The following is a 14,708-nucleotide window of genomic DNA, read 5'->3' as shown; positions in this document are numbered from 1 at the left end:
TATTTACTTGAAACCGTGGCTTCGTGTTTTCCCGAGTCCTTTCATTCAGCTTATCATAGTATACTGCCGGTCTTTGAATACACATTTAACTAAATGATCAACTCGAAGAAAAAGCAGGTTTCAAGGCTGCTGCTGCACTCGTTATAATAATAGTGCTCAAGTTTCTTTGAAATACTTCTGGAGAAAGGCAGCTTGACATGTCAAGCCTGTCACAGTTGTTCTTTCTAACATATAACGTTACTTGGGTTGAAGACTTGAAAAATGGATGATTTACGCAGGCTGCTCATTTTTAAGGACAAATAAAAAGCTCGAAAGTGCACTATTTCGCCAATAATTCATATGCACTGATTATATTTAATCTACGGCTCAAGAGTCAAATCAGAGTTGCTTTAGTGAATCAAAAACACACACCGAGATTGATTCCTGTACAAACGAATTATTTATTTTACTGAATGAAAAACACAACGCTATCAGTTTATGAATTGCATACAGCGTGACCATTGTTTGTCTGATTGCTAAATCAGTCACTCGCCTGTTTTTTTTTAGTCAATTAAAATAGCCAGTGTTGCACGATTTCTGAATGAATCTTTAACGCTTATGAGCTAGTTCTTTTTTTAGTCAATCAAAAACATGCAACACTGTCATTGTTTTCTTAAAGGGACAGTTCACCCAAAAATTATATTACTCAGCATCATGTCGTTACAAACTTGTAAGACCTTAGTTCATCTACAAAACACAAATTAAGATCTTTTTTTAATAAAATCCGAGAGCTCTCTGAACCTCCTATAGACCAAGATCGAGGTCTAGAAGCATAGCAAGGACATTGGTAAAATAGTCCTTGTAACATGGTGCCACTGCTTACGTTGAACAGGCACATAGTCGTTTACATGAAGCAAAAGCAATGCATCATTATACTCTGTCTATATAATTGTGGTACCACCAGCCGCGGCGCCACCATTGGCCCACCCATTTTAGGTCCAGGCCTATGAGTAGTGAGTGATTTTCATTCTAGCGGTTCATCCAATAAGCAGTCTGGGGAAAGCTTTGAGTTAAAGATTCTCAGCCAATCAGCTGCTTCTACCCCACGTGTGGACTCTGCATTGTCACCATCAAGTGATCCAATGAAATGAATGACGTTGGCGGACATCATTCATTCAAGACAGACACAGACAGGTTTGTTAATATGAAACGTAAAACAAAAAGCAGCTTATTTTATTTTTAATTTCAGAAAGAAATGCTCTGAGGAACAGCGGGAGGAAACTCATGCAGTGCCGCAAAAAAGCGTTGGAACGGAGATGAAGAGAAACCCTTTTTTTTTTTTTTTTTTTTTTTTATAGGGGGGCTTATTTTATCTGGCCCAACCAGTTTTCTGGAGGCCCAGCTACAATAAAAATCCTGGCACCGCTAGTGGTACACGCTACAGGAAAACAAGGAGAAGAATTGTTGAATTTTTTGTTCGCAAAAAGTATTTTTTAGCTTCGTAAAATTACGGTACGGTAGTTAATGGTAGTTAACTTGCTGTCTATGGGAGGTTCAGAGAGCTCTCGGAGTTCATCGGAAATATCCTAATTCATGTTCTGAAGATAAACAAACGTCTTATGGGTTTTGAACGACATGAGGGTGATTTTTCATATTTGGGTGAACTATCTTTTTAACCAAAAAATATGACTCTTATTAGACCGTTCTTGTTAATGAATGAATGAAACACAGAGAGCATAAAATCAGTTTCTTCTGGTTCTCGAGTGCACAAATGACTCCTATGAGCCAGTACTGTTGCATACAATTAAATCGTACGACGAGTGAATCGTGTTTTAGGGAATTTCATCTCCATTCCTCATTCACTTCCATTGTATGACACAGAGCAGTGTGAACATTCTGCAAAACATCTCCTTTTCGAGATCCACAGAAGAATGGAAGAATGAAACCACATGTAGATGAGTAAATGGTGCCAGAATTGCCCCAATCATAGCAAACTAATATTAAGTTCTTGGCTCAATTGACTCAGAATACATGCAACTCCCGTTCCTCGTGTTCCTGAAGGTTCTCAATGGGGAGCCCATTATAAGACGCTCTATTGATTATCACAGGCTCGATCCATTATGAATAAATACTTGCCTTCATGGTGATTGTGCACCCTGGGAATAATGAACAAACGTGAGAATGCAGCGTGGGCTCCTGTTGATCTCACGCCTCTCGTACTCACACACACACACACACACACATATAAACCTCGATTCTCCTCCGCTGCATCACCAAAGGGAGCTGCGCTCTCTCACGCACACGCTCCTCTCACAGTGTGAGATGCGATAAGATGAGATGACATTATCCGCAGATCTCCCATCATGCCAAACGACACGGACGTGCCGCTGTCGGCGTGTGCTCTGGGACGCGGCTCGCGCATCTCTCTCACCACGGTCTACAGCTTCATGTGCGTTCTGGGAACCCTCCTCAACCTCCTGGTGATCTATTTGGTGGTGACGTTCAAGAAGCTTCGCACAGCCAGTAATGCGTTTATCGTGAACGGCTGCGTGGCGGACCTGCTGGTCTGTGCTTTCTGGATGCCCCACGAAGCAGTGGCCACCTCCACTGGGACTATTCTGGTGATTGGCTACCAGGCGTTCAAAGAAGCGCTGCTGTTTCTGGGAATCACCGTGTCGCTGCTCTCCCACTCGCTTATTGCAGTCAACAGGTATGTTTTGATCACCAAAACCCCTGCGGTGTATCAAAGCCTGTATCAGAAGAGAAACACCGAATGGATGATCGCAGGATCGTGGTTGATCTCCTTGGGCTCCTTGTTCCCGTGGATCACGTCCTTTCGGTATCCGCCCGAGAGGTGTCGGGACGCTGAAGATGCTTCGTTCGCGAAGGGAACATCGGTGTCTGTTTTGTCCAGTCGGTTTGCTGCCGGTACACTTGCGTTTACTATCATCGGACAGACTTTGGTCGTGGTGTACTGCTACTTTAAAATCTTCCGCCGAGTGCAGAGGAGCGTGAAAAGAGTCAGTATTTTGAATTTCCAAATCGTCAACAACCTTCCTTATTCGTTCCCCAGAAAGGACAAGCGGCTCGGCTTTTACGTTCTCGCAGTGTGCTTTATTTTTATTCTTACGACCGAGCCGATTTTTTGGGTTCTCGTCGCGGGACTCTTTGCCCCGGTGTCCGTGGTGCTTTGGACGTCAACGTGGATTGTGTTCTGCACTATATTCGTGTCCAATCCCTTTCTGTACACTTGGAAGAACGAGGAGTTTCGGAAGTCCTTCAGGTCGGTGATGAGGGGAGACTTCCTGCGGGGGTCCACGGTTGGAGTCGAGCCCATCACCATCAGTGCTATTTCTCACATCTTCCCCAGACAAAACAGCCGCAGGGCATTTCTGGGTGAGATGAACTGAGCTAGCCTTCGGAAGCTTACGACTAGTACTGTGGCCAAATTTCACTCGTGCTTCAACAGTCTGCTGGTGATTTCTCAGTCACGATGAGCTGTGTGTATTTTGTAAAGATTTTGTAAATATATATATATATATATATATATATATATATATAGAATGTATTTATTTTATTTTTTTGTGGAAGTGTGAAATGTTTTTTGCACATCTGTGAAGGCTTCACTGCCACTTTTTAAATGAGAAATGTTTATGAATGTCCAAATAAATCAGAGAAATCTCAACTTGTGTTTTCTCTCATCTTTATTTATTTCAAATAATTTGTAAATTATTAATAAATCATTTGTAAATCATTAATAAAATTAATTTTAGATAAAAAAATATTTAACAGTTATTTTAAACGGTTTAAAATATTATTTTAATTTGAATACTGATACTGTATTAATATTATAAAATGATGTTTTAACGTCTACAATTTCAAATATAGTAATTATTATTTTGTTAACAGTCATAGTGTATTAATAATATATATAAATGCTTATTTTATTTAATAGTGCATTTTATGTTTAATGACAGTTGTATTCATATTTTGAATTAATATTCATAAAGAAAATAATATTTAAAATTATTTTTTAAGTGCATTTTTATTAGTTTGTTTAAATGGTCAATTATATTCAGAGATTGTATTAGAATTAATATTCATAGTGTAATAATAATATTGCTTAGTTTATTTAACTATTTAAAAAAATGTAATGGCAATTACTATATATCATTTTAATGAATATACATAAAAGCATATAAAATGATGTAAAATACTTAATATTTAATAGTGCATAGTATTTTAATAGCCTGCTTAAAATGTCAATTATATATTATAAACATTTCATTTTCAATGAATGTACATAAAGGGCATTAATAGTTATATATAAAATGCTTCATATTTTATTTAATAGTGTTTTCTATTAAACAACATGTTAAAAAAGTAATTAAATTAATATTTTATTTGGAATCAATATTCATAGTGTATTAGTAATTTGTATCAAAAGCTTAATATTTAAGATAACGTTTTATTGAACAGCGATTTTAAATGTAAATTATATTACTAGATTATATATTTATACATCATTAAGATAATGTAATTTTAATATATCTATTTTTTTTTAAGTATTAATATATAATTTAAGATTTGTTTTTTTTTGTTTGTTTTTTTTTTATTTTCAGCACCAATTAAATAGCCAAAGTCTCTTGTTTGATTTCTTTTCAATTACAGTGTAACATTTTAATTGGTGCAGTTACATCTGTGATGTAGTAAAGTTGAGTGGAAAGAGAGAGGGATTTCTGAACCCTGTTGACACTGTGCTAAACCGTTACTTCCGCTCTTAAACACTCGCTTACATAATCCTCAGACTCTCTTGTTAAAAACCTGAGCAAGCATCTGTGTGAGCGTCCTGAAACACCACTCTGATTTATTGACTCCAAGTAAAATGGTCCAAGTGAAAAGCAGCATTACGTAACTAAAAACACAGTACTCTTATAAATACGTTTACCATTTTAATTACATACGCAAATCATTTGCATTTGATAACATTTGCATACATTTATCAAATATGGTAATCATATATGTAAATATATCCATTTAAGTAATTAAACCCTTTAAAATAAATCAGGTACACAAATCACCACAGCCTCCCTCTACCTCCATGATTTTAGCTGCTTCTTTTAGATTCAGCTTTTCTGGGAAAGAAAATGATTTCCCAAAGCGTATAAAAACATTTGCAGTTATTTTAATATGCGATTAGTCACTGGTAGTTCATAATGGAAGCGTTATCTTCATAGTGTACACGAGTAGTTTCCGTTAATTGGGAAGAACCCCTTCAGGACAGCAGAGGGAGCCTGAGGAGGGATGGAGAACACAAAGCATTTAGGGCTGGGGAATTCCTCCATGGTTTATTTGGAGAGTGAGGAGGTGGGCTATGACCCCTCCCCCCTTCTCCTATAAATCAGATCCAGAGCTGAATGAAAGAAAGCACATTAAGTCAGCTTTGCTCTCGCTCTTGGAGCTCTTCGGATGTTCTTCAGAAGTGGACAGCATGGATTCAGCTTTACTGTTGACTTTGCTTCTGCCAGTTGCAGGTAAGTTTATTGACTGAATCAGGATTCTCTTGTAAATGTTAGTATTTTAACTACATATGCTAAGTAACCTGAATATTTTACCATATTTTAAGAGTCCTGCCATCCGCTCTTTCTTATAGGCATTGCAGCTTTAATCGTGGTTTTTATAATTCATTAAAACTAACCTAAAATAAAGCAAATAGCACAGTTTTTTTTTGTAACTTAAATGTTATCTGAAATATATTTTTAAAATATATTTTTGCTAGTTTCCAAAGCAACATTTTCATTAAAATTTTGCTCGACTTGAACTGAAAGAAAAAGTATTTACAGACATATTTAAATAAAACAAAAACTACTTAAAATGACATAAGCAAACACCAAAATTACTACAAATTTATTAAAAACATGCGGTTTTGGGCATTATAAAACATCTTTACTTTATAAGACTACCATAACCACATATGCAATTATTTCATAAATTTGTATTTACATAATTGTGCATTATAATGTTTCCTATTTAGTCACTTTGTCGCATTTTAGTTATTAATGCACAGAAATTCTAATAATGTATATTTAAAAACTACTTCATTAAATATCGTGAGCATTAAAAAAATGAAACGTATGATTTGATTACATATTACACATAATTTACACAATGATTATAAATAAGACTTACTGTTGAGTTAGTGATGAACTAATGTGCAGTGTTCTCTTGAATAGTTGTGTCCTACGTCCTGGACCTGCCGCCCCAAGTTCTGTTCAAAGTGGGCGACAGGAGACAGTTGTCTTGCAGAATGTCTTCTTGCCCGGAGAAGGTGAAGTTTGCTTGGATCACATTAGAAGACAGACCGATTTTTGCCACGATTGACACACAGGACAGAGAATCTGTGCTGGTCTTTGACAGCGTGATGAAGAATCACGAAAACACCTTACTGTGCAAAGCCATGTGTGGAAAGGAGACAAAACAGGCAAAAACGCAGATTAAAACTTATTGTGAGTTCATTGAATATATTCAGTTTCACTATAGCTTCAGCAGGCTTCATGATGCACTGTTAGCAGAGACCTGGGTAAACAGTCACTCCTTTTCATCCACTAAATATTATATGTTTAGCACTGGATTACTCTAAATTATAGACCATTCAATGGATTTAAAGCAATTATGACTCAAATCAATTTATGAGAGGGATAATTTGTGTAATTAGACGTCCAAAACCTTATATTTATTGAGATTTGTGACGTCTGACCCCGGTCTCTCTTATTTATTTAATAATGCTAAATATGAATCACGCAAGCATGAAATATCTCAACTTAAAATGTTGGAATCCATTTCAGCTTTTCCCAAAAAGCCAGTTATATCCGGATATGATCGCTTGAAGCTGGGCGAGGAAAACATTTTGCGCTGTGAAGGATCTTCTATACACCCTTCGGAGATGCTCGAAGTGCAGTGGCTGTACGGAGACACTGTTCTTCAGTCGTATGAGGGACAATCCGAAAGAGATGCATATTCACTTCCTCTTAAATTCACACCTTCCGAAGAGGATGATGGGAAGGCAATAACATGCAGAGCGTCACTGCGTGTGGATAATATACCAGCGGATGAGATGACCAAGGAAACGTCTGCACCCATGACAGTTCTCTGTAAGCTACACTGGCATACTTTATATTAACATGAACTATTTTTTAAATTAAACCCAAAACGGATGTGGGAATTATACTTCCTCTCTGAAGAAGATGACCCCGTTGATCATTGGTTTTTCCCATTGCTTTCACAGCTGCACCACATAACGTTAAAGTCTCTGGAGCGACCGGCGTCCTGCGGGGATCCAATTTGACTTTGACCTGTGAGGCCGAGGGCAAGCCAAAGCCTGCGTTTACATGGACGGCTCTTAAACCAGATGGCTCATCTGTGGAAATGGGAAAGCATCACGATCTCTTCATCCAAGGCGTGTCCTTATCGGATACTGGTACTTATCAGTGTGATGTTAGCAATGACTTGGGAAATCAAAAGACCAGCGTTTCAGTAGTCGTTCAAGGTTAGTGGTTCATTAAAAGACATAGTTCAGCCAAAGATGAACATTCTGTCATTAATTACTCACCCTCATATCGCGCCAAACCTGTAAGATCTTCGTTCATCTTCAGAACACAAATTAAGATATTTTTGATGAAATCTGAGAGCTTTCTGACCCTGCGTAGACTGCAACGGTGCTACCGTGTTCAACGAAATGTAGTAAGGTCATGGCTAAAGTAGACCTAGTCCACTGACAGAGAAGAAATTGTAAAATCGTTAGATTTGTTTTCTTTGCACACAAAACGTATTCTCGTAGCTACATAAAATGGGTTGAAATTGTCACATGGACTATTTTAACGATTTTTTTACAATCTTTCTGGACCTTGAATGTGGTAGTTACATAAGTTGCGATCTATGGAGGGTCAGAAAGGCATCCGAGTTCAATAAAAAAAAAAAATCCTATTTTATGTTTAGAAGATGAACGAAGATCTTACATGTTCGGAACGACATGAGAAATTCTTTAAAGGTCTAATTTTGGTGAAAGCCAATAATCTAAATAAATGCATTTGATCTTAAAAAAAAAATTTCTAATTTTGAGACATTGCTTTGCTCCCAATTAATCAATTTATTTTATTTCTTGGCAGCACCTCCTATGGACACCTACATTGCAGTAAGTCCACAATCCACTCTGAAGGAAGGGGACTCTGTGAACATTTCCTGCAAATCCATCGGTGTTCCAGTGCCGTACGTGGTGCTCAGTAGGATGGTGAATGGTGTAAAAACAGAGATATTGTCTAGTGAAGGACCTGAAATATCAGTTACCATTGATTCCGTCAAGCTGGCCGACTCTGGCATGTTTCTGTGTGAGGCTTTCAACGATTATGGCAAACAGAATGAAAATCTCACTCTAACTGTTGAAGGTAAGACTTTCAATGTCTGTCATTAGTGGATATTGTTGGTACAAAGATTGATCGGTTGAGCGCAGTTACAGTGTGGGTTGTCTTTAATAGAAAGGCAGAATCAGTTGTGGCCTTTTATCTCATAAAGATACCTTGAGAGTAACACTTACAGATTCCTCATCCTCATCTTAAATATGAGCTTGAAGTTCAATGCTCTGCAACTTCAGATTGAAGAACCAACAATAAATTTGTCTTCTTTTTTTTTTTGACAGCTCATTTGCTAGAAGTGGCACTACAACCAGACGTCGAGGTTGTGTTGGAGAAAGGCTCTAGCCTGATCCTCTCCTGTCAGGCTTCAGGTTGTCCTCAACCCAAGTTCTCCTGGAAGAATCTTTCAAACATGCCGATCCTCAGGCGACCTAAGACAGATGGCTTCCGGTCCCAGCTGGTTTTCGATCGAGTAGAGTTGGAAGACGAGGGAACTTACCTTTGTGAGGTCACGTGTGGCTCGATCAAGAAGTCCAAACAGACAGAAGTCAAAGTGTTTTGTAAGTATCTCGAAAGGTTTACCATCTGGTCTTGAGTTTACGTTAAAAAAATTATAATAATTTGCATTGGGAAAAGGTCCTCAAGCATCATAGTGGTCCTCAATTCTGTACCTCAAGATTCATTTTCCTGCAGAGTTTAGCTCCAACCCTAATCAAATACACTTGAACAAGCTAATCAAGGTCTTCATGATTAGTACAAAGTTGCAGGTAGATGGGTTTAATCCAGGTTGTACCAAAACTGGATCTTAAGAGTAGATGACCCCTGTACTGAATGGTTAACTGGTTGATGAATGGTGGATATAAAATCAAGTTTTCACCATTTGAAGTTGAAAAGTGTATTTTTTACATCACTAGTATCACCAGTTGGAATCGCAAAACTGATTCACAAAAAGTTCACAAACAAATCTACCATTAGTCGACAAAACAAATGATACTGTCCAAAACTCAATGAGCTGTGTTTGGCTAGATGGGATGCTCAAACAAAAAAAAGTTTAAAAAGAGAATAAAAGATTTAAATTAGAAAACAAGTTAATCTTACTGTGAAAGGAAAAGTTCCCTTCCCTTTAACTTCTCGAGAATTTGAGTTGCAATTAACGCGCTGTTTAAACGTGAATCATCTGTCAACAGTAATTCAGTCTCTTCAAATCTCTTAGTGGAAAGTTTTAAAAATAGCTCACGTTGACATTGATTTGATGCAGGAAATAAAGCATTTATTATATTTTCCAGAATGAGAATGAACAGGGACTTGAGAGGTCATCAAAATGAATGATGTTGTCAAGATTTCATACTCCTCTTATAGAAACATTATTGCTTTTAAGGTCATAGGTACTTCCTTAAGATGTTCTGCTGCTCTTGGCAGAAAACATCTCTTAGAATGTGCGAGGGAGTGTTGCTTTATTTACATTACATGTTATAATACATACCGACTCTGTCAGAATGATGATCAGCTGTCGTCATTCAAGGTTCTTCTTAATCTTGCTGTATTTATTAGTCGGTGTGTATTTATACTTAAAAATGCTTAGTTGTTCCATTTTCTTCTCTTATCAGCATTTCCAACGAGTCCTGTCGTGAAAAATTCTGGACCTTCTCTGGTGGGAGAGATGATGAAACTGACCTGCACTGCTCAGGAAGTTTTCCCGGCCAATATTTTCCAAATCTTGTGGATGGATGGAGAGCGAGAAATGCATTCGGAAACTGGGCCATTTTCAAGTGGTACAATAAATCTGACTTCAGAGTATTCTTACCATGTAAACACCACAGACCAGGACAAACGCATCACCTGCAAAGTTTCGCTGAAAATGCACGGTGTGCCAGCTGCTCAAGCAGTAAAGACAGCATCTACTACACTGTCCGTTCACTGTAAGTCAAGGTATTTCTTTGTTTCTTTTAAATATCAATTTGCCTTGGGTTTTTAAACATTGTGTTCCTTCCACAGATCCCCCAAGAGCAACCAGCATTACTGTGAGCCCACTGACGGAGTTGAAGGAAGGAGAGTCTGTGAGCATTTCTTGCCTTTCTGACAGCTTTCCAGTGGGGCGCACAGTGCTGAGCAGGGTGATGAATGGTGTACAAACAAAGATAATGACTAATGATAGTCTTGAAACATTGTATACCATTCCTTCGGTCGAGCTGGAGGATTCTGGCGTCTATGTTTGTGAAACCTCTAATATGTACGGAAGCCACAACGATAGTGTGGAGATTACTGTGAAAGGTAAGCAACTAATTACATTCGGTCAGAATCAATCAGTGGCCACTCTATAAACATGCTATACTGTTTGAAATATCAACAGTTATTTGAAATAGATTAACATTTTTAGAGTGCCTTGATCTCCATTTTGCCTTGTTCTCCTTTACATCTTAAGTTGATCCGGTCTAGGCAATTGACAATTATTATGCCTCTCTCATCCCAGCACCACCCAGGAATACAACAGTGGAGATCTTTCCATCTAAAGATGTTCAGGAGGGGCAGAATATCACCATCTGTTGTCGCTCCGTGAGCTTCCCTCCTCCTATGGTGGTCCTCAGCAAGTTGGATAGCGAGAAAAATGTCTACTCTCTTGATGGGGTATTCCTGCTGATCAACCTCACTCCTAACGACACAGGCCTTTATCAGATCAACGTCACCAATTACCTGGGCTATGAGACTGAGATTTTCAATATTAGTGTGATGGGTAAGTAAAACTGGACATACGTCATATCAAGTGAATGTATTTCTGAGTTCACTGACTACATTTAGTTCATGAATCAACACCATGTCCCAACCATACATTACATGACCAGTCAAGTTTTGCACAAGGTTTAACTTGTTCAAATCAACAAAATCCCAACCATTCGGAGCATATTTGACGCTTAATGTATATTTATGTCATGTAGGATTTTAGACCAATGAAATTTCACTGTGGCCAGTGGTCCCCAGTTACGACCTGAATCACATAGTGTGACATTTGATAGGGAACAAACTTGTTATGTGATATCCGGCATCAATTGCGTCGCTTCACTGATCCCTGACACATGTTGAGTCGCTTCAGTGCCATTCACAACTCCTCTCCCATGGCCTGATGGGATAGTAAAGTGTCCATCAGATGCGCACTTCGTAATCTCAGTGGATGTCTCAGTTTTCGCCTTGTTTTATAAATGGGAATTCTGGAGATATTACTCTTTTCATATATAGTTTTTAGTCTGGTTAAACGCCACATTAAAAGTGTCACGGTTGAAAATTAGGCTATGAGGAATAGGCTTACTTTTTTACAATGCCATGTGTTGACTAAAAGTCATAGATCATTTTGCACAATATTTTGCTTTTTGGTTCGAAATTTCGTCAGCTGAGCAATCGTATTGTAATACAATGGTACAAACCATAGAACACACTGTACTTCTATCCCTCACAGTCTCATTTTCTTTCCAGTCAAAAATTGTATATAGTGCTACCCTGGGGTACCATGTAGACTGACAAAATATTTACAAATGTTTTAAATTTATGCATTTAGCAGACGCTTTTATCCAAAGCGACTTACAGTGCATTCAGGCTATCGAGTTTTACCTATCATGTGTTCCCGGGGAATCGAACCCACAACCTTGCGCTTGATAGTGCAATGCTCCACCAATTGAGCAATAGGAACACTAAAAAAAGTTTAAAGCATATTTCCAATTTGCCAATCTCTCTAACTTTTCATTACAGAGAAACGAGTCAACGATCCATTAGGCTGGAATGATTTTCTAATACCTGTGATTTGCCTGGGAGTTGCTGCTGCGCTGCTTGGTCTTGTGGTGTACGTGTGGAGAGCCAGAAAGAAGGGATCGTACGACCTTACAAAGTGCAATCTGAGCACTGTGTAGGCTGTGTTTACATTCCATGGACTTATTCTGGAAGCTGCTACACTCGGCTGAACTGTCTTGTCAGGGCCCAGGGCCTCCTTAAAGTGAGAACTGCAGGTGAATGGATTCATCACCTTGAACATCAGGTGACAATAACCCAGCTGGATGGGAAACTGCATTCTCCACAGCCAGAGACAATCAATGGGACCGTGATTTGCCGCCCATACCCAGAGGAAGGAAATCGAACCGGAGCGGTTTCTTTGTGGTCTTTGTGTTGGGAAGTGTCAGCTGTTTTTGAGACCACGTTGTCTGCACTTAAAGAAGTTGGAAAAGTCTAAGCTTGAAATAAAAATAAAAAAAACTGAATCGGTGATTTAAATATTTTTGCATTATGAGAACATAACCACCAAGTACTGATTGAACTGTTTGGTACATTTTAGAAACCTATAACAGTCCGATGTACCGAAGTAGACATTGTGTCCTAAAAAAAATTATCTGTATTTAATTATGTGTGTAGTTTTTTCAAATACTTTCATTTTCATATTTATTGAACTAGCAGCTTTCAGTCAAGTGTTTTTATGGGAAAATCCAGGGACATTTACAGGAATCCACATCGTCTATTAAAGCTTCACTTTCTTTTTTGGATATCTCACTTTTGCATTTCATTTTTTTTTTTTTTTGCAATGTTATACTTTCCATTAAGCACAATAAAGATGATTTGGAAAGGTGTATTCGCACATCCTGTGTCAGACAGCCATTTCCGAAATTGCAACAAGACGGGAACAAGTTGATCAAAACAAGATCTAACACGCCTTCCAAAAATAAACCACTCTACATTTGTGCCTCCGTCCTTTCAAGACCGATCACACCTTATGAAAAAACACCGATTCCTATTTATCTTGGCCTGCAAATTAAGACCAAATGATTCAAAATCCAGTTCCTCACTCCTTTTTTTAGTGTGTTCTATTGATTTGTTTTGGGGGGTTTGTCAGGGTTGCGATAAAAGGCTGTTGCCATAGTGACCATCCAGATTCAGTGGGAAGGGGGGTGGGTCGTGTTTTCACGTTCCACAGGGAAAAGAAGGAGAAGCAAAGGTGCGAATGGAACTGTGTTCTCTTAGAACGATGGAGGGCCACTCTGCCATTTCTTTTTTTAACCTCTTCATATTAAATTTAGTACAACCTTTTGGAAGAACCAGCGGCAAGTCATGTTCTTACTTAAGAAAAATGGCAGTATTTTATCATACTTATGCTAATATTTGTCTTTGTTTTGACACTATACTTCACAAATGATTCCAAAAAGGGCTAGTGTTTGACTAAGTATGAGTAATAATAGTGATGAACGACGTGATTTATACGTGCGCTTCCAGTAAAACACGTCCTTTATGCATAATGTACGTTTTGAACACGGCGTGTGTGTGAGAATCGTGAGAATTGTTAGTGGTGTAAGTGTCATCTTTGTGAACCTATCAGAATAATTGGATGATGGTCAAGAACATCTCATTCTTGTTCTCGGAGTCTGTTTGAAGTGACTCATATTTGAAGGAGCGCTTTAACAGTGATTCATCTTACCTAGATTTTAGCCAGGTTTCGGACTAAATGAATTCCACTGGCAAAACATTTAAAAGCCATATGACATTTATTTTTTTTGGTTTGTTGATAAATTATAGAATTGCTTTGATACAAATCAGAGCGGTCTGTAAACTGATGTACTTTGAGTAACAATTCCTGTTTCGTTTCGAATCGAAAAACAACTCGCGGAATTCATCAACGGCTCTAAATGATTCACCAACTACGTGAATATGACTCAAACTGATAAGAGTCCAACATATTTATCTCCGTGATTTAAAAAGAACTGCTTCATAGAGTCGTCTGATAATGAGCCGCTATTGAAAGATATCTTATATAATGATATCATATCATGTGACTAAACTAGGTTAGCTTTTAAGCTATTTTTTTTTTCTTGTCACATTTTATTTCATATTTAGCCCTACACCCAAAATATATCATAGTTTTATTGTAGTCAAAGTGTAATAACCATGTTTTTTGTTGTTGTTGTTTTTTTTTGGGGGGGGGGGGGGGTATAGATATTGATTACCATTTGTATAACCATAGTTGTGCTACAAATACCATGCTTAAACTGTGGTAAGTTTAGAAAAACCATGGTTAATTTTCGCAAGGGAGGTCATGTTGTTAATATCTGATAAATGATTTGGTTATTATTTAAAGATTCATATGTTTCTTAATACTTCAAAGTTTTAAATACTTCAAAAATGAAACGTAGTGCAACCTGACTAATGTCTATTATAATAGAAAGTGGGCACTTTCGTTTCAGACCAGAAACCACCTTATCAACCTCATAGCAGCATGCTTAAACCACCTAAAATCACCTGTGCAACTGCCTAGCAATGCCCTAGCAAAACATTTTTCCAATGTAATGTCCCTCT

The 14,708-nt window shown here is 37.9% G+C and overlaps 2 protein-coding genes and 1 long non-coding RNA gene across 3 annotated transcripts in view; 2 read left to right on the top strand and 1 right to left on the bottom strand.

Annotated features, from left to right (window-relative positions):
- The window catches only part of LOC127986930 (uncharacterized), a 71,006-nt gene that overhangs the window by 47,598 nt on the left and 8,700 nt on the right, over positions 1-14,708 (bottom strand). The window lies entirely within an intron of this gene.
- On the top strand, positions 2,327-3,668 carry LOC127986929 (probable G-protein coupled receptor 88). Its single transcript, XM_052589189.1, has one exon. The coding sequence runs from the start codon at positions 2,343-2,345 to the stop codon at positions 3,387-3,389; it is 1,047 nt and encodes a 348-aa protein (XP_052445149.1). The 5' UTR covers positions 2,327-2,342; the 3' UTR covers positions 3,390-3,668.
- Positions 5,339-12,991, top strand: LOC127986927 (vascular cell adhesion protein 1). Its single transcript, XM_052589183.1, has 10 exons — positions 5,339-5,513; positions 6,213-6,485; positions 6,825-7,130; positions 7,265-7,525; positions 8,145-8,420; positions 8,672-8,947; positions 9,995-10,306; positions 10,383-10,658; positions 10,858-11,118; positions 12,126-12,991. Exons 1-10 carry the CDS (start codon positions 5,354-5,356, stop codon positions 12,281-12,283), a joined length of 2,559 nt encoding a protein of 852 aa, XP_052445143.1. The 5' UTR covers positions 5,339-5,353; the 3' UTR covers positions 12,284-12,991.

This window comes from Carassius gibelio, chromosome B22 (assembly GCF_023724105.1).
Source record: "Carassius gibelio isolate Cgi1373 ecotype wild population from Czech Republic chromosome B22, carGib1.2-hapl.c, whole genome shotgun sequence".
Classification (NCBI taxonomy): Eukaryota; Metazoa; Chordata; class Actinopteri; order Cypriniformes; family Cyprinidae; genus Carassius; species Carassius gibelio.
The sequence above is the reverse complement of the archived record's forward strand: the minus strand, read 5'-3'. Positions and strand labels throughout refer to the sequence as shown.

Bases quoted from the DNA above. Each gene is read 5' to 3' on its own strand.
- LOC127986929 (XM_052589189.1), top strand. From the start codon at position 2,343: ATGCCAAACGACACGGACGTGCCGCTGTCGGCGTGTGCTCTGGGACGC.
- LOC127986927 (XM_052589183.1), top strand. From the start codon at position 5,354: ATGACCCCTCCCCCCTTCTCCTATAAATCAGATCCAGAGCTGAATGAA. The intron at 5,514-6,212 runs GTAAGTTTATTG...TCTCTTGAATAG, and splicing joins TTTGCTTCTGCCAGTTGCAG to TTGTGTCCTACGTCCTGGAC. The intron at 11,119-12,125 runs GTAAGTAAAACT...TTTTCATTACAG, and splicing joins TTTCAATATTAGTGTGATGG to AGAAACGAGTCAACGATCCA.